General features: G+C 45.4%; 3 protein-coding genes across 3 annotated transcripts; 2 read left to right on the top strand and 1 right to left on the bottom strand.

The window, feature by feature from the left end:
• Window positions 1-3,422: 3,422 nt before the first annotated feature.
• On the top strand, window positions 3,423-4,192 carry LOC115256355 (cytochrome P450 4c3; the record flags this gene model as incomplete). The annotated part of the gene is made up of 4 exons (XM_062843899.1): window positions 3,423-3,702; window positions 3,769-3,838; window positions 3,900-4,081; window positions 4,125-4,192. Coding segments are annotated over 4 exons (600 nt in total), but the record flags the coding sequence as incomplete, so codon positions are not given.
• Window positions 4,193-4,255: 63 nt separating this feature from the next.
• On the top strand, window positions 4,256-8,531 carry LOC134284725 (cytochrome P450 4g15-like; the record flags this gene model as incomplete). The annotated part of the gene is given in 1 exon segment (XM_062843901.1): window positions 4,256-8,531. A coding segment is annotated over 1 exon segment (593 nt), but the record flags the coding sequence as incomplete, so codon positions are not given.
• Window positions 4,863-17,430, bottom strand: LOC115253977 (cytoplasmic FMR1-interacting protein; the record flags this gene model as incomplete). The annotated part of the gene is given in 4 exon segments (XM_062843900.1): window positions 4,863-10,874; window positions 15,489-15,636; window positions 15,700-15,938; window positions 16,051-17,430. Coding segments are annotated over 4 exon segments (1,965 nt in total), but the record flags the coding sequence as incomplete, so codon positions are not given.
• Between the last annotated feature and the right edge of the window lie 290 nt (window positions 17,431-17,720).

The raw sequence follows: 17,720 nt of genomic DNA, 5'->3' as shown, positions 1-17,720 counted from the left end.
GAGAGTTATATGAAGCATAACGCACAATTAATAAAATGTATAAGTTTTACCTCATAAATGTCATCCACAATTTGTTATAACCATTATTAGGAGTGTTATAGTATGTATGCGTCAAACCTAATGAAGCTTATTACCGTGTATTTTGGTTATAATCCTAATATTTTAATTTTTTTTCTCATTTTTATTTGATAGAAATAAAGTTAACGTTTTGATTTATGTATAATTCCTTTATTATTACATTGAAAAGTACACTCGGTTCTGTCTGCCTGTGGTTCTGTGGGGTTCTACCACCAGCGTTCGTTCACGTTCGGGAAAGTTGACTTCCCCCTGGGGAGGCGACAACGACGATGGCGATGGCTCCTTCATCCGCTCGGATTGTTAGGTAGGAGGTCCGCTCGGCTCCTTGGTCTCGGGTTGTTAGGTAGTTTGGCACTTGTTCCGACATCGGGGAACTTGAACAAAAGCTCAGGATAGAGCACTGAAATAGGTTCCGGAGCAAGATCCGGATGATTTCTTGAGAGCGTGTTCCAGGACGGTTGTGAGGTTATTTCGAAGGATACTCTGTGGAAAAGTTTTTTTTTTTTGCTGCAGCAGACAAATCAATGTAATTAGGGAATACGTACCATGATCTTGAAGCGCTTTTCTGCGATTTATGCGGGGAAGAACACTTTTTGCGATGTAGAACAAACCCACGGCTACAATGGCTTCCTCCGTCCGTTGAACAAATGACGACATCGTTTGCTTGGTCGTTTGTTTGTAGTGGAACGAATTTTCAAAGCATAACCTTATTTAAAATATTAGTTTAAACTAATACTTTGTGGCCATAACACAAAACTTATACATGGTATAAGAAAATGTTATAGCTTTTATAAGGTTCATATATGAATAAAAAAAGTTTATGTTATAAAAACAATTATGGCGTATCTAATAAAAGATATCAATCAATCCTTATAAAGAAAATTATTAAATTTCTTTTCGTGCAGGAATTTTAAATAATTTCTTGTATAATTTGTTGTCAGAAAAACATATGAGTTTCAATCTCGGACAACTGACAACTTCCAGAATTAGTTACATGGGCCTACCCCAAGGCTCATGTTTAAGTCCCTTGCTTTATAATTTTTACGTGAAAGACATTGATAGTTGCTTGGAAGGACAATGCACGCTAAGACAACTTGCAGATGATGCTGTGGTTTCTCTAAAAGGCCCACATGCAGAAATGTTGCAAAGACCATTGCAAAATTCTCTAAATAATCTGTCAATCTGGGCAAGAGATTTAGGGATCGAGTTTGCTCCGCAAAAAACTCAATTGGTTGTGTTTTCTAGAAAGCGGAACCCAGCCCAACTGAAACTCAATCTTTTGGGAATAGAAATCGACCAGTCTTTGACTTCGAAATACCTTGGGGTCTGGTTTGATTCAAAAGGCACTTGGGGTACCCAAATCAAGTATTTGGTGCAAAAATGTCAACAAAGGATCAATTTTCTACGCACAATTACCGGAACATGGTGGGGTGCTCACCCGGAAGACCTCATAAAACTTTACAAAACGACTATTCTCTCTGTTATTGAGTATGGCTCTTTCTGCTTCCACTCAGCAGCAAACTGCCACCTAATAAAGTTGGAACGAATTCAATACCGTTGTTTGCGTATTGCTCTCGGCTGTATGCACTCAACGCATAATGCGAGCCTTGAGGTCCTGGCAGGGGTGAAACCTCTCCAGAACCGATTCTGGGAGCTCTCGCTAAGGTTACTTATCAAATGTGGAGTGAGCAACACACTTGTCATTAAAACTTCGAAGAAATGCTCAGTCTGAACACGCAATCAAAATTCATGAGAATTTATCTGTTCTACATGTCATCTGACATAAGCCTACCAAGTTATAATCCTCCCCGTGTACACTTCACTAATGACAGTACCTCTGTTAAATACGATCTGTCCATGAAACAAGCTATTCATGGAATACCAGATCAACTTCGATGTAAATCTATTCCTCGCATTTTTAACGAAAAGTACCAAAATGTCAATTCCTGTAAGAGATTCTTCACTGATGGGTCTCGCATAAATGAATCCACTGGTTTCGGTGTTTTCAATGAAAATTTCACCGCCTTCCGCAAACTTCAGGAACCTTGTTCGGTTTATGTTGCTGAGCTGGCAGCAATCAATTTCGCTTTGGGGATGATTTCAAACATGCCCGTAGACCATTTCTTCATCTTCTCGGATAGCCTTAGTTCGATTGAGGCACTCCGGTCGATGAAACCTGTAAAACATTCATCTTACTTTCTTACAAAAATAAGGGAGCAGATGGGTGCACTGGTCGAAAGATCATACAAGATTACCTTTGTATGGGTCCCCTCACATTGCTCAATTTATGGCAATGAGAAGGCGGACTCTCTCGCAAAGGTGGGCGCACAGGAAGGTGAGATCTATGATAGAAGAATTTCACATGATGAATTTTTCCATTTTGTTCGCCAGAGTTCTCTTCAAAGTTGGCAAAATGATTGGCGAGATGGCCAGCTGGGACGGTGGTTACATTCCATTATTCCTAATGTTTCTTTGCGAGTGTGGTGGTATGGTCTGGATGTAAGTCGCAATTTCATTCGCGTGATGTCAAGACTTATGTCCAACCATTACTCGCTAGACGCGCATTTACACAGGATTAACCTCGCGTTGAGCAATGTTTGTACTAAGTGCGGTTCCGGTTATGATGACATCGACCACGTAGTTTGGAAATGCCCGGATAATGACGCCTCCAGAGCGCTACTATTGGATACCCTTGAGGCCCGAGGTAGACAACCCTTTGTTCTTGTGAGAGATGTGTTGGGGACCCGCGATGTCACATATATGGGATGTATTTTCGACTTTCTTCGCTCTGCTGGTATAAAAGTTTAATTCGCTTGTGTTTTCTTCTCCAGTTTTTTTTTCTCTGTTTTGTCCTCTTTGTGTTACCAAGCTACTCCTGGCCATCCGGAAGACCAAGTCCCACAACAAGTTGGTACCAACACCACAAGGCACCGAATTCGCTAGCAAGATGCGATTCACCCCCGGATGAGCAGCAGTGAAACCTTTGGCCCAATCCTTACCCTGTCCATCCCTCAAAATGTGACCTTCTAACCTCGAGCTGCCACGAGTACCCTGGCTTCCACCCATTACTAACAGATATCATTAAAAAGTTATTACTCTGTATAATGTATAGCATTAAGTACAAAGAAAGATCCTCGGCTCCGTAAAGCGTTATACGCGATTGAGCCCCAAATAAATGAACTAGATAAAAAAAAAAAAAAATCCACAATCGGTCTTTTGGATTTCGATACAAAACAGTTTTCGATTCGATTTCTTTGATTTCAGAAGGCCGACTCCAGAGACACGTTATCCTCTCAACAGAAATAGATAATTCATAACTTACCTTTTATTTGTTCCTATTCCAGCCCATCCTCGGCAGCCCGCGACACATCGAAAAGAGTCACGACTACGAGTTCCTAAAACCCTGGCTTGGCACCGGACTGCTTACCAGCCAAGGCAAAAAGTGGCACCCCCGACGAAAGATCCTAACGCCCGCGTTCCACTTCAAGATCCTGGACGACTTTGTAGACATCTTCCAGGAACAGAGTGCCGTACTGGTCCAACGGTTGGCACGCGAAGTGGGCAATGAAGAGGGGTTCAACTGTTTCCCCTATGTGACCCTGTGCGCACTAGATATCGTTTGCGGTGAGTTGGGTGTTTCTTGAGTCCTAAATGGGATAAGGAAGGTTAATGGGTGTTTTACTGTTCTAGAAACCGCCATGGGTCGGCTTATCCACGCTCAGAAGAACTCCGATTCGGACTATGTGAAAGCTGTGTATCAGTAAGTGCTTGTGAGCCTTCAGATTTTCCTAGACGACTTTTAACAAACCCTTCAATTCTAGAATCGGAAGCATCGTCCAGAACCGTCAGCAGAAGATTTGGCTGCAGCCGGACTTCATCTTCAAGCGTACCGAGGACTACCGAAACCACCAGCGGTGCCTGTCGATTCTGCACGAGTTCTCCAACCGGGTGATCCGTGAACGCAAGGAAGAGATCCAGAAGCAGAAGCTATCGAACAATAACAGTACCAACAGCAACGCCAACAGCGCCACGACCGATGCAACTAGTTTGGACGGTAACAACAACGCCGAAGAGTTCGGTCGGAAGAAGCGGTTGGCGTTCTTGGATCTGCTGATCGAGGCATCGCAGGACGGCACGGTCCTCTCGAACGAGGACATCCGCGAGGAGGTGGACACCTTTATGTTCGAGGGTCACGACACAACGTCGGCGGCCATTTCGTGGATCTTGCTTCTGCTGGGTGCGGAACCGTCGATCCAGGATCGCATCGTCGAGGAGATCGATCACATCATGGGCGGCGATCGGGATCGGTTCCCCACCATGAAGGAGCTGAACGACATGAAGTACCTGGAGTGCTGCATCAAGGAAGGTCTCCGGCTGTACCCGAGTGTTCCATTGATCGCGCGAAAGCTGGTCGAGGACGTCCAGATCGATGACTACACCATCCCTGCCGGGACGACAGCGATGATAGTGGTCTACCAGCTGCACCGCGACCCGGCCGTTTTCCCCAATCCGGATAAGTTCAATCCGGATAATTTCCTGCCGGAGAACTGCCGCGGACGGCATCCGTACGCGTACATTCCATTCAGTGCAGGCCCGAGGAACTGTATCGGGCAGAAGTTCGCAGTGCTGGAGGAGAAGTCGATCATTTCGGCGGTGCTGCGGAAGTATCGGATCGAGGCGGTAGATCGGCGAGAGAATTTAACCCTACTGGGAGAACTTATACTGCGACCCAAGGATGGCTTACGGATAAAAATCAGTCGACGAGAGTAAAACACACGGCGCGATTAGGAGTATTGTTCTTTTTTTAATAATCATTAGCAATTATAGTTTTTAATTCTTAGGCTTCATACGTTTTGTGTTTTTCATGACATAATTTTCGGTGTATAGATTTTTTGTATATTTTGGTTATGAATGATAATGTGGATAATCTATGATGAACGAGAGTTACGAGAGAATGAAAGGGCGAAAGCAGCACTACGATCGAGGGTGTAATGATCTGTAAACTACATTCGCTGCTACCACTTGTACCATAAAGATCTGAAAGTCATAACTAGATAACCAGCCAGTGAAATAAAAGTTAGTCGAAACAATTTTAGAACGTGTTGTTTGATGTTGATCCGGATAAATCCTGGGACACTGAATCTTGATATCAAAGCACTTCAAATGTGTACGATGAGGGCTGTGCGTTTAACGATCACATCATTGTTATCATACCAAATATCAGCCGGAGCCATGCGGCAAGCATACGGTTATTCAGCAAGACAGTCCAGGATCTTATGGTATTGGAAATTTCCTCGGATATCTTGGGCATAGAGTGTCTTCATACTTACCACAGATAGGATAGGACAAGAGGCTTGGGATAGAATCATTGAAGAATCTCGCATCTAGACTGTCTTGACTTTGGTAAGCTTAGAGTTTGAAACCACGTCCTCTGTAGTTGGAGGTCCCCCCTGAATCGAATAGTCCAAGTTTCTCACGCAAATGTAGGAAAGGGGTCTTTATCAAACCTTTAGTGAAAATTTTAGCCATTTGGTCTTTGGTATAAACATAAACTGGGCGAAGTACTTCCTTTTGAACGCATTCATGGATGAAATTGTATCTTAAATCGATGTGCTGATCGTTCATGATTTCGAGGTAATTCTGCCACACGAATACAAGATTGATTGTCTTCATACAAAACGGTTGGTTCTGTCATCTCAAATTCTAACTCCGTCAGTAAGATCCGTAACCATATAGCTTCGCAGGCAGCTTCACTAAGGGACACATATTCAGCTTCTGTGAAAGACAGGGCGATAGAGTTCTGCTTCTTCGTAGACAATGACACCGTCGAAACGTGAACTTGGAAGACATATCCAGAAATGAATTACCGGTCATTTTCACTGTTTCCCCAATCAGCATCAGCATATCCTGTCAGGGCTGACGTAGAATAATCCTTTCGATAAAGTAATCCAAAATCTGAGTTCCTTTGAGGTATCTCAGGATTCTCTTCAAATGGTTCCAACGAATGTCTGATGGTTTCGCTTGAAAACGACTGAAGAAATTGACGGCGGCACAAATATTTGATCTTGAGGAAATTGCCAGATATGTCAGGCAACCCAGAAGTTCCTTGAACGGAGATTCTGTTTCGTTCCTTTACAATTTCAGGTTTGCTTCAAGTGGAGTTTAAACAGGATTACACGAAGCCATTCCAAATCGCGTCAGCATATTCTTCACATATTTGGGTTGACTGATTTTCATTTGTCCAGCACCCATATCTCGTTCTATCTTTAGTCCAAGGAATTGCTTCACTTCGTCAATATGTCATTTCAAAGCGGTTGAACATCTTTTTCCTTGATTTGTTGGATGAATCCGAGCTTGCTAGAATAAAATCATCCACATATTGTAACAGGTAGATTACGTCATCTTCAATCTTCTTCAAATACAAGCAGCTATCATAGTTTGAACGGTGGAATCCTAGCCTCTTCAAATGTGAATTGAAGACTTCATTCCAGCTCCTTGGTGCTTGTTTTAACCCATATAGCGATTTCCGCAAGCGGCATACAATGTTCCGATCGGCATCATATCCCTCAGGTTGCTTCATAAAAATCTCTTCCTTTAAATGGCCTTTCAGGAAAGCGGTTTTGACATCCATTTGAAGGATATGGTAGTCGTTTTGGGTTCTTGATCAGGAGTACGTTCTTCATAATTATTCACACAACTGTCATCTTCAATTATCTCCACGCAACGCTTCGGTATGGACAATGCAGACTTCTTATCAAAAATCACGTCCCGAGATACAAACAGCTTCCTTTTTCGACATTCAAAATGCGTTAACCGTGTTGTTTGCGTATCTAATCATCCCATTCTTTTGAGATCTTGCATCCAGTTTTCCTCGCTGCTGTTTCGGTATATGCGTATAAGCAGTCGAACCAAAAACACGTAGATTGTCGACATCCGGTTTCCGATGATACCACATTTCGTAAGGAGTCTTTGATTCTCGCAATGCAGTCGTTGGGCAACGATTTCCAAGGTACGTTGCCGTAAGCACTGCTTCTTCCCACAACATCTTCGGTAGGCCCGCATCCAAGACTAGAGATCTTGATTTGTCTAACAATGTCCTCTTCGTCCTCTCTATTTTGTTGTGGATTGTACGGAACGGTATACTTCAACGAAATTCCTCTCCTGCGGCAAAATTCTTAAAATTCGGCACTGTTATATTCTCCTCCGTTGGCGCATCTCAGTCTAGCAATCTTGCTTCCAAAATATGCAGTAACCTTAGCTTCGTACTCGATTAAATGTTCCTGCACCTCGTCCTTCGAATTCAACAGATGATACCACAGTAAAATGCGTGTCGTCATCCGTAAACGTTACAAAGTACCACTTCTGATTCCACGTATGCGGGACGAACGGCCCACACACATCCGTATGAATTAGCTCAAGGGGCCTCCGGGATTTCGACTCTTGTATCTATTCAAAGGCTTTCTTCGTTTGCTTCCCCTCTAGCTTCGCAAATTCGGTTCTCAGTACTACTTAGTTGACTCCCCTTGGTCTTCACCATATCGTGCATCCACAGCTTACGGAGATTGGCTTCACCAACGTGTCCAAAGCGCCTGCGCCAGAGTTCGAAGTCATCAGTTTTCGCCACCATTGCACTGCCGTGTGCAGCATAGTTGTCCCATGTTCTATGGGAATCCCTATTAACATGGGACAACTATGCTGCACACGGCAGTGCATTCTGCTCACGATTTCGCCGATGGTCGTCCAGCCTGTACAACGATCTTCCTCTCGTACCCGTCGCAACAACTTGATCATTCTTCTCGATCAGGACCTTTCCGATGACGAAAGTAACTTTTATGCATTGCAGCTCAGATTGGGAACATACAGCACATTATCCACAACAGCTCTCTAACGCATTCCGTCAACCAGCATTTCAGCTCTCACGGTGCCAGCCACATTCGTTTCCATCGATTCTCCTCTTTTGGCTACAGTAATTCGAACGGTTTCCGGTAGATCATGCAGTTCTTCAAAGTACGCTTCTGAGTTCAGTATATGGTTCGACGCACCGGAGTCTACATACCATTCAATCTGCAATCCGTCTTCAGACCTTCCAACAACCAATGCTTCTTAATCACACGTGGCCAAAAACGCAATGTCTGCTTCCGCATCGATATTCGCCTTGCCTCTGGACTCGAACTTGGGTAGCCGATTGCGATTTCTTTCGCCCGTTGGTTTCTCCTTGCATTCCGATCGTTTATGGCCTATTTTTCCGCAGTTATAGCACTTGAAGTTCCATTTCTTGCTCACAAACGCCTATTCCGAGCTCCCAGATGCTTCACCCACATTCTTGTTCGCTCGCCTCGTTTCCTCATTCAGCAGTCGTGTTCGCACAAATTTCAGCGTCAATCGATCCGGTTCCACAGTGTCCAGTGCCGTAACAAGCGCGTCGTACAAAGAAAGTAACGTCAACAAGAGGTGCGTCGTCTTGCGCATCTATCTTCGCTCCGCTGGCCTTCAGATCACGTAGTAGCTTGTCAAAATCCAGGAAATGGTTCTGTACTCCAACGCATTCACTCATCTTCATCATCAACAGCTGCCGTTGCAAGAAAATCTGGCTGTCGAAACCTTTCCGTTGAAACACCTTCCGTAGCGTATCCCACATATGCCCTTATCGGTAGCCTTATCCTTCACGTACTCCAAATGACTCTCAGCGATTCGGTGTATTTACGATGACCGACTTGCACTTCCGATCCCGCTGATGTGCGTTGGAAACATCCCCGTTCTTCTACACTTGAGAAGGAAGTCTTTTCTGGTGACCATGTTTCCAAGTTTCCGACTGTAATCTTTGAACATCGTTCTTATGGCGGATCCGAAATGAGGTGCAGTCTGTTTCACGCTACTTTCAAACTTGTTCTGTAGAAGCGTGTGCTCTGTGTGTTTGCTGCTCGGCTCTACTGTTGTTACGTTATGTGTGTGTAGAATGCCGACGTACGTACTGCTGAGGTTGTCAGTCTGTGCGCTTATGAGCCTTTTAACCAGTTTTGTGATGTCTTCCTCACTTCTTCGGAAAATTTAAAAACAGCGGCTATTGTGGCTATTTCATCATCCTCCGCTGTCTTTTCCCGCTCCTACAAACTTCGCAGTCAGTTGGAACAGGGGCGGTGACTGGCTAGCCGTGTTAGCAGTTGGTTCGACGTCATACCTACATACGTAGCCAGCCGAACAGTCTGCACATGGGATCCTGTATATCACGTTCGAACGGTTCAGTTTTTGTACTGTATCTTTCACCTATGGCAGCATGTTTCTTAGTCGATGTCTATAAACCACGTTAACTCATTTTCGGCCATCTCAGACTGGTTCCAGAAACGTGATTCTCGTCATCACCGTGTCTAGCAGTGTTTCCATTACCAGATCCGCGATCGTGAGTGACATCGAATTTCCCATAGCAATTTTGGCTCCTCGAGTTTTTGCCTGTATTCGACATTTCGTCATCTCTCTGTTGGCTCTATTTTTTTTTTCCTTTGTGTACGTCGCTCATTCAGGTTATACTTAACGGTGACGATGGAGGCGCTCCTGATTATTACGGATCATAAGTTCTCAATACCCGTTTCTAGTTCTATAACGCAGCTTCTTTACGTCGCAACACCGACTACTGACGTTCTCTTTCTGTAAATGGAAAACTATTAAAACTGTTGAAACAAGTTAGAAATCCAGTTGAGAAAAATGTCTGATATATATCAGGAAGAGAAACTTCTAAATGTTTATTGGTAAATTGTGAAACTTTGCGTTACTCAGGTAACATTTTGGTGGTCAATTAGTCTTGAAGGGAGACGAACCAGCCAAGGGCTGAAAGTCTCTCAAATAAAGATAAATCAATCAATTAGTCTTGAAGAAGTTTTCAGAACTATCGTAAAACCCAATAACTTATTTTGTTTTTATGGTTGTTCTAGAAACCTCTTCTAGTCTATTTGACTTAAGAATGTTACTTCGGTAAACAATCCGTCAAAAGTGCTGTAAAAGCTGGTTTGAGAAAATTTTGACTTTGAGCAACGGTCTAGTTTTATGGGTCAATGAAAAATCTACTTGGTACAAGTATGTTAATTGAATCTAATTCGACGCTACTTTCGCCCATAAAACTTAAGAAAGTCTCTGATGTAATACGTCAATATGGTTCGATAATGTCCTTAATAAAGCATTCAAAATGCGATTTTGCTTCCGCTGCTAGTCTAATCCTAATGTTGCATTCGATATTTGTATGTAAGGAAGATCAAAGCAAATATATTCATCTCTCTTGTAGAAGGTTCACATATTCTACTGTGTGAATACACATCCTTTTTCGGACGACTCATAAACTTTCTAAACGCACGTGTTTTAACGATCATCCGATTACACGAAATATGAACTGCAATATGAAAATAAATATTCGCATAAAATAAAAACTAAAACATAATAAACGCAAAAAATTTCGTCGTAATAAAAAAGAAAATGCCTACAACGTTCCGCATTAGATCCTCGCGCACAACACGGTTTCATTGGATTGGAGCTTAGCTTTATAGTCCGTTAGCTTACTACTGGAATACAACAGTACTATACCTACACACGTCTTGTCTTCGTCTGCGAGCTTACTGTGCCCGCAGTTTGTTCGGGTCGTGATAGTGCGACGGGACCACCGTCGGATGTGGCGGTGGTGGGAAACACCGCACGTGTTCCACGTTGGAACCCTCCAGGTCGTTGCTTTTCAGATACTTGTTCAGGATGGCGAAGATTTGCGAGTTCAGCACCTGGAAGCGCCGGATTCGGTCCACCATGCGTTTCAAATTCTGCGGGGAAAAGAGGTTTTGATGGAAGTTACGTGGAGATCTCATTGAACGCTTGTCCTCTGATCCAGCACCGGTAAAATTTAAATTTTCAAACCTTAATCACTGAAATGAAAGCTTTTGTGAACAATAGAAACCGCTGAAAGTTGCAACTGAAATTATCATTACCTATACGGTACTTGTGGCTACTTCTATGTATAAATGTAAAGTGACATAAGTAACAACGCTTGCTGATGAGTCGGCGAATAGCGTTGCTAAGGTATGCACTTTTTCCGTTATACGATTCTTTGCATTTCATAGAATACCACAGGCTAGTGTTCTTCATCGCGAGAATCACCATGGTCATTTTCCTTTACATTCAACTTCAATGCTTAGAGAGCCGACCTCTAGAATTTGGTACTAATTTACTTAGTAATTTAACTTATTTTTATATCTGGCGTATCGTAGCTAACAACTCATCGATCCTAACTTCCACATCTCTGAACATCATAGAGCATAAGAGTCCCAATCACGTCCACTGGTTCCTGGGAATCTTGTAGATGTACTAGCTCGGTGCATGGCTCCAGTTGAGTAGAAACCGGTTCGCATGATTTCATGTCAAACACAAGCACAAGTCAAGAGATCAAGCACATATTTAGTTTGATTGATCCTAAACGTACTTTCCTTGTGCTCAATCCGCAGCCATATCGAATTTTACAATCAATATCCTCTTGATTTGTTTCAGTTCTTCCAGCAAGTCGGAGTGAAGTTGCACCTTTTTCTTCTTGGATTTGTACAGACAGTTTTAGTATTTCAAACGTTGGAAACCATGTTTTACCCGAGGCTTTACCATAAACTTGTGGAACCTCTCATACCAGCTCCAAGGTGCCTGCTTTAATCCATACAGCAATTTGTTGAGTTTACAGACTTTGTTAGGTTTCTTGGTAGTCCAATCCGTACCGTTAAGCTGCGCTTTTTATCTGCCATGATATCTGCTTACCGTATTATCGTCGTTGTACTTGATCTTGAAGACCCACTTACATGGCATCGCACAACAGCCATCAGGCAGGTCCACCAAGTCCCAGGTGCAGTTCTCTTCCAGTGATTTAAGTTCGTCGTTGATTGCCAACTGTCATTCTGACCAGTCATCTCTTTTCTTCGCTTCTTCGATGCTCTCAGGAAGATTCTGGATGTAGCTTTCAACATCCAACCGAGCATTCAACGCAAGCAGATGATCGTCATACAGCTTTGGCTTCTTCTGCTTCCTCGGTTTCATCTTGTATTATACTGCTTTGCTTATTCGAGTGACGTGACACATCTCGACGCAAATATCGAAGTGAGAAATCTCGACTCGAATGAGGTGACTTGCCGTGCCAATCAAATGAAGAATCACCTGTTTCGAGTCGAGATTTCTCTAGATTTCCCATCTCGATGTTGCGTCGTGTCACTCCACTCGTAGAATGAGCACAAGTGATTCGCAAACTTATTTGTCTTCTTCGAATTCCCTCGCTTCTTCCTATTCTATGTATTACGTTTCCGACCGACGGACTAGCACACCTTAGTTTTGCCATCCAGCTTGTTTCTCTTCTCTTTAGAAATGTTAGTGAATGCTTTTCTGCCAAAACACACGCATTTTGGACAAGTTAGGCCTATGTCCATATACCATTTTTTTCAGAAGTGGTTACAGATTCCTGAAACGCTCATGTGGGACTTCGGTTATCACGTATGCAGCAGCTTGCACCGCTTTGTTCCACATGATCAGTTTGAATCCAGATTCATCCAACAAAGCACGAGATCGCTCTACATCGTCACTCTTCGCCTTTAGCACGTATCTACATCGATGTGAAGTGGGGAAATCGTCGACTGGCTTAAATGGTCTGGAAACGTCGGTGTGTACCAACTCTACCGGGTGAGTGGGTGTAGCTAGTAGAGCCAGCTTTGCCAGGTCGAAAATGCCGATATAGCCGTATTGTTGATGCCACAGGACGCTCTGTGTTTCTGAATCGGCAGCTAAAGCCAACTTGCCTAGTTAAATCGACTCGACACTCTCTTCGTACTGACCACCTCGTTGCTGTGCAGACTCGTGAACCATCTTCTCTGGTGATGCAGGCTTCGTTGCGCGTAAATGTGATACGCATTTATCATTCGCCGATTTTCTTGACAGAGAACAAGTTCAGGGTCAAACCCGGAACGCTGCTCACCATCCACCGTTGCAAGCATCTTCACCTTTCCAGCATTTGCACTCACCGACTGTTTACCTGACTTTGCTATTGTGATGTCGTTATCCTTTGTTTGTGCTTTAGAGTCGTCCGTGCCCACAAATGCGACTTTATGCACCGTGCCCGCAGCATTGACCGTCTTCTGTTTTCTTTTTTTCTGTTTTCCCGGCTATTTTCCTGTGCCAAAATCCTGTGTTTGCGGTCACTTTCTGAACAGTCCACCCGCTTCTGTCCTGGTTTGCTAAATGATGTCACAATCTCTTCATCGCCTCACGCTCGCTCTTGAGAAGATTCCCGCGATTGGCACGGCTGTGGCACTAAGTTTCTGCGCGAGCGATCAAGTATCTTGTACAATTTTCGTGTGTACATGTCTTTCTGCTGACGCTTCTTCTTACGAAAGACTGAGTTCTCCCTGTTCTGTTCGTAAAAGTTGATCGTAGCTCTGTGTACATCGAGTTCTGCGTGTAGTGCTGCTGCCTAGGTACTACCTTCGGGAGAACCGGATATCCGGGTGCCTCTACAATCATCTTCAAAGGTGCGCCAAGCTGTTCTTCCGTTGGTAGGGCCACTGGCAACTGCTGCGCGTAGAGTTGAGCCACGTCTACGTTCTGCAGCTACTCGATATTGAGCCGCGGCGTTCGACTTCGAACGTGCGTCTCTCTTTTCTATTCCTCAACGGCCTCCGAGGCATGTTCCTCTTTTCCATTTCTCGACGGCCCTCAAGACGCATTCCTCTTTCCATTCCTCGAAGGTCATTCTTCGAGGTGCGTCTCATTTTCATACGTAGACGGCCTTCGAGGCGCGTCCCTGTTTTCCATTCTTCGACGACCTTCTATGCGCGTCTCTCTTTTCCCTTTCTCGGCGCCCTTCGAGGCGCGTCCCTTTTTTCCATTCTTCGACGACCTTCGAGGCGCGTCTCTCTTTTCCCTTTCTCGACGACCTTCGAGGCGCGTCCCTGTTTTCCATTTCACGACGGCCTTCGAGGCGCGTCTTTCTTTTCCCTTTCTCGACGACCTTCGAGGCGCGTCCTTTTTTCATTTCTCGACGACCTTCGAGGCTCGTTTCTCTTTTCCCTTTCTCGACGATTTTCGAGGCACGTCCCTTTTTTCCTTTGATCAACAACCTTCGAGGCGCGTCTCTCGTTTCTTTTACCCGACGACCTTCGAGGCGCGTATCTTTTTTCCATTGCTCGACGACCTTCGAGGCGCGTCTCTCTTTTCCCTTTCTCGACGACTTTCGAGGCGCGTCTCTTTTTTCCATTCCTCGACGACCTTCGAGGCGGGTCCCTGTTTTCCATTCCTCGACGACCTTCGAGGCGCGTCTCTCTTTTCCCTTTCTCGACGACCTTCGAGGCGCGTCCCTTTTTTCCATTCCTCGACGACCTTCGAGACGCGTATCTCTTTTTTGCCCTTTCCCGACGACCTTCGAGGCGCGTTCCTGTTTTCCATTCCTCGAAGACCTTCAAAGCGCGTCTCTCTTTTCCTTTTCTCGACGACCTTCGAGGCGCGCCCCTGTTTTCATTTCTCGACGACCTTCGAAGCGCGTCCCTTTTTATTCATTCCTCGACGACCTTCAAAGCACGTCTCTCTTTTCCTTTTCTCGACGACCTTCGAGGCGCGTTCCTTGTTTTCCATTCCTCGACGACCTTCGAGGCGCGTCCTTGTTTTCCATTTCTAGACGACCCTCGAGGCGCGTCTCTCTTTTCCCTTTCTCGACGATTTTCGAGGCGCGTCTTTCTTTTTCCTTTTCTCGATGACCTTCGAGGCGCGGCTCTCTTTTCCTTTTCTCGACGACCTTCGAGGCGCGTCCCTTTTATCCATTCCTCGACAACCTTCAAAGCGCGTCTCTGTTTTCCTTTTCTCGACGACCTTCGAGGCGCGTCCCTTTTTCCATTCCTCGACGACCATCGAGGCGCGTCTCTCTTTTCCCTTTCTCGACAATGTTCGAGGTGCGTCTTTCTTTTTCCTTTCTCGACTACCTTCGAGGCGCGTCCCTTTTTTCCATTCTTCGACCACCTTCAAAACGCGTCTCTCTTTTCCCTTTCTCGACGACCTTCGAGGCGCGTCTCTCTTTTCCCTTTCTCGACGATCTTCGAGGCGCGTTCCTTTTTTCCATTTCTCGACGACCTCCGAGGCGCGTCTCTCTTTTTCCTTTCTCGACGATTTTCGAGGCGCGTCCCAATTTTCCATTCCTCGACGACCTTCGAGGTGCAGTACGTCAGACGTGATCGAACGCTGGCCACCTAAGAAATAGGAAGAGTCGTAGCCTGCTATGAATTGAGACCCGAGACCATCTTTGGGTTGCGACTAGACTATAATTTTCAAACAAAGCTTTCATTTCAAGAGGTAAGGTTTGAAATTTAAAACATTCCACTTTTTTCAAGCGAAGTCCAGAGTTTGCACTACCCGACAATACTTACAATTCCCTTCACGGTATCATCCTTGCCGTCGACGCGCTGCACACGTAGAATGTGATAGCAGAAATCCAGCGCCTCAAACTTCCGCTGTTGGTTCAACAGAACGATGATTGCACAACCGGCCCAATGAAGTCCCTCTCCGAACAGTTCTCTGAAAAGCAAAAAAGTTGATCAACTCCCGCTCAAATTTGACCCATCCCATTTCGCCACTCACTCCACGGTGTACTCGGTGCCGGCGACCGGAATGCAGTACACGAACTGCAGCGCCGACCACAACCGGTGGAACTCGGAACACTCGTCGATGTGCATCACTCCGTTGACCGGCGGTGGGCCCGCCCACACCGGATCGTCCAGGAATGATTTGACGCGACCGAGAATGACCTCGAAGATACTGAGGCCACAGCACAGACGCTCCCGCGTTAGGAGGTCACCCTCGCGGGCGATCATCGCTTGCTGTGGGACGAGAAGATTAAAACATATTAGATAATCTTGTACAGAATCTTTACCAAAACTTGAGATAGAGAGAAAAGCAACGCAGTAAACTGGTTTAGATCAAGGAACTCACCTTTGCCGTTCCCAGCTTCTCGATGTTCGGGACAATCTGCAACGAGGAGTACTTCGTCTCCAGTCGCTTCTGTTTGGTTTCCGGCTTTTCGCCCTCCTTGCAGTACGGTCTGGGCAAGATGTTCTGGAATGGGGCTGCGTGCAGCAGGTCGCACACCTCCTCCTGGGAGAGGGCCTGCTCGATTAGCAGACAGAACAGCAATGAGTTGCCCAGCTCTCGGAACAGCTGAAACAGTTCGGTCTTTGCATCCGGATACTGTACGATGTCGACCAGATGGGCCTGGTAGTAGCTGAGAACACCCGGCGATCCGTAGTCGCACCGAGGGAGTTTGCAGGATTTTGGCATAGCGGACATGAGGGTTTTGGTGAACTGGAGCAGGTTGCCTTGGATCAGCGGTTTGACGATGTCCTTGAGGATGATTTCCATGACGACGGCGATTCCTTGGTAGCCCAGTAGCCGGCACATGGCGTGGAAGTGGAAGGATCCGACGAAGCCTGTGTACTGGCCGTACTGGGTGGAGAAGGCCGCGTTCAACGGTTTGGAGCCCCACAAGTAGTAGTGTGACATAACCGGAGCCTTCTCGCGGGTGATTGCTCCGGAGAACGGGATCTGGAGCTTGTTCCGTACGAAGCGATTTGTGGCCGCATTGTAGCAGTAATTTGAGAGGAAGTCGTAGTTCAGTTCGACAAAGACGTGCAGCGTAATTCGGCCATACGGGGCTAGAACGTTATGGTTGGCCTCTTTTAGCATGGCGTCGAAGTCGTCCAAGGCCAGAAACCGGGACAACAGTTTGTGACAGAGTTTGTTGACCGCGAGCAGCGCTTCCAGTTCAACGACTCCGGTGATATCGCTGGCTTCGAAACGGCAGATTGCCAACTCCAAGCTCTTCTGCATGTCCGCATTGATACGCTGAGTGATCAACTTGTTCAGATCGATCGAACGTCCAAGGAGCTGGACGTGTCGTTGTTTCAGCAAAGTCTCGTACCGATTGTTCCTCGGATGCGACTGGAAGTTGATGCCAAGCACTTCACATTCCACCCGGAATCGTTTGTCCAAATAAATGCTTCCAGCCAGTTGCTTATAATGAGCAAAAACCTGTTCGCTCAACTTATAAACAAACTGATCGAAGCACAGATTGACCTCGGCTTCCACTTCGTCGTACAGAAACTGCTTCCGGAAGATGGTCAACGCATACAGGGCCGAATCGTTGTACAGATCCAGCGGATAGAGCACGTACTCCATCATGGAGGGTTCTTTGGTGCGAAGGATGTGATCGGTTAGGATCCACGGCATCGACATCTCGATCGGGAACTGGATGCGCTTTTCCATCGTGATCAGATCGTTGCACTCCTCGTTGTGCTGGTGACGAACGGTACATTTCTGAAAAAAGGAAGAACGACCATGAATTGCAAAGTTGTTTTTAAATCACCTTCAATAAAAATTATGACAAAGGATGGAATTGCGGAAGCAAGCATAATTCAATCCATTGGAATTGTCCTAACCGTAGAAAAAAATGTTGTTGAATACAGTGCCCGGCAGATGAACGGGATCGTTAAGCGAAAAACGCAATGAAGCAGGCAACGGAACGGCATCAGAATGTTGAATCATTTGTAATACGGGCGATAAATCAGGTAGGTATCGTAAAACGCGGTATCTTTGATAATGTGGGT

This window comes from Aedes albopictus, unplaced genomic scaffold (assembly GCF_035046485.1).
Source record: "Aedes albopictus strain Foshan unplaced genomic scaffold, AalbF5 HiC_scaffold_628, whole genome shotgun sequence".
Classification (NCBI taxonomy): domain Eukaryota; kingdom Metazoa; phylum Arthropoda; class Insecta; order Diptera; family Culicidae; genus Aedes; species Aedes albopictus.
This window is presented reverse-complemented; position numbering and strand designations above follow the sequence as displayed.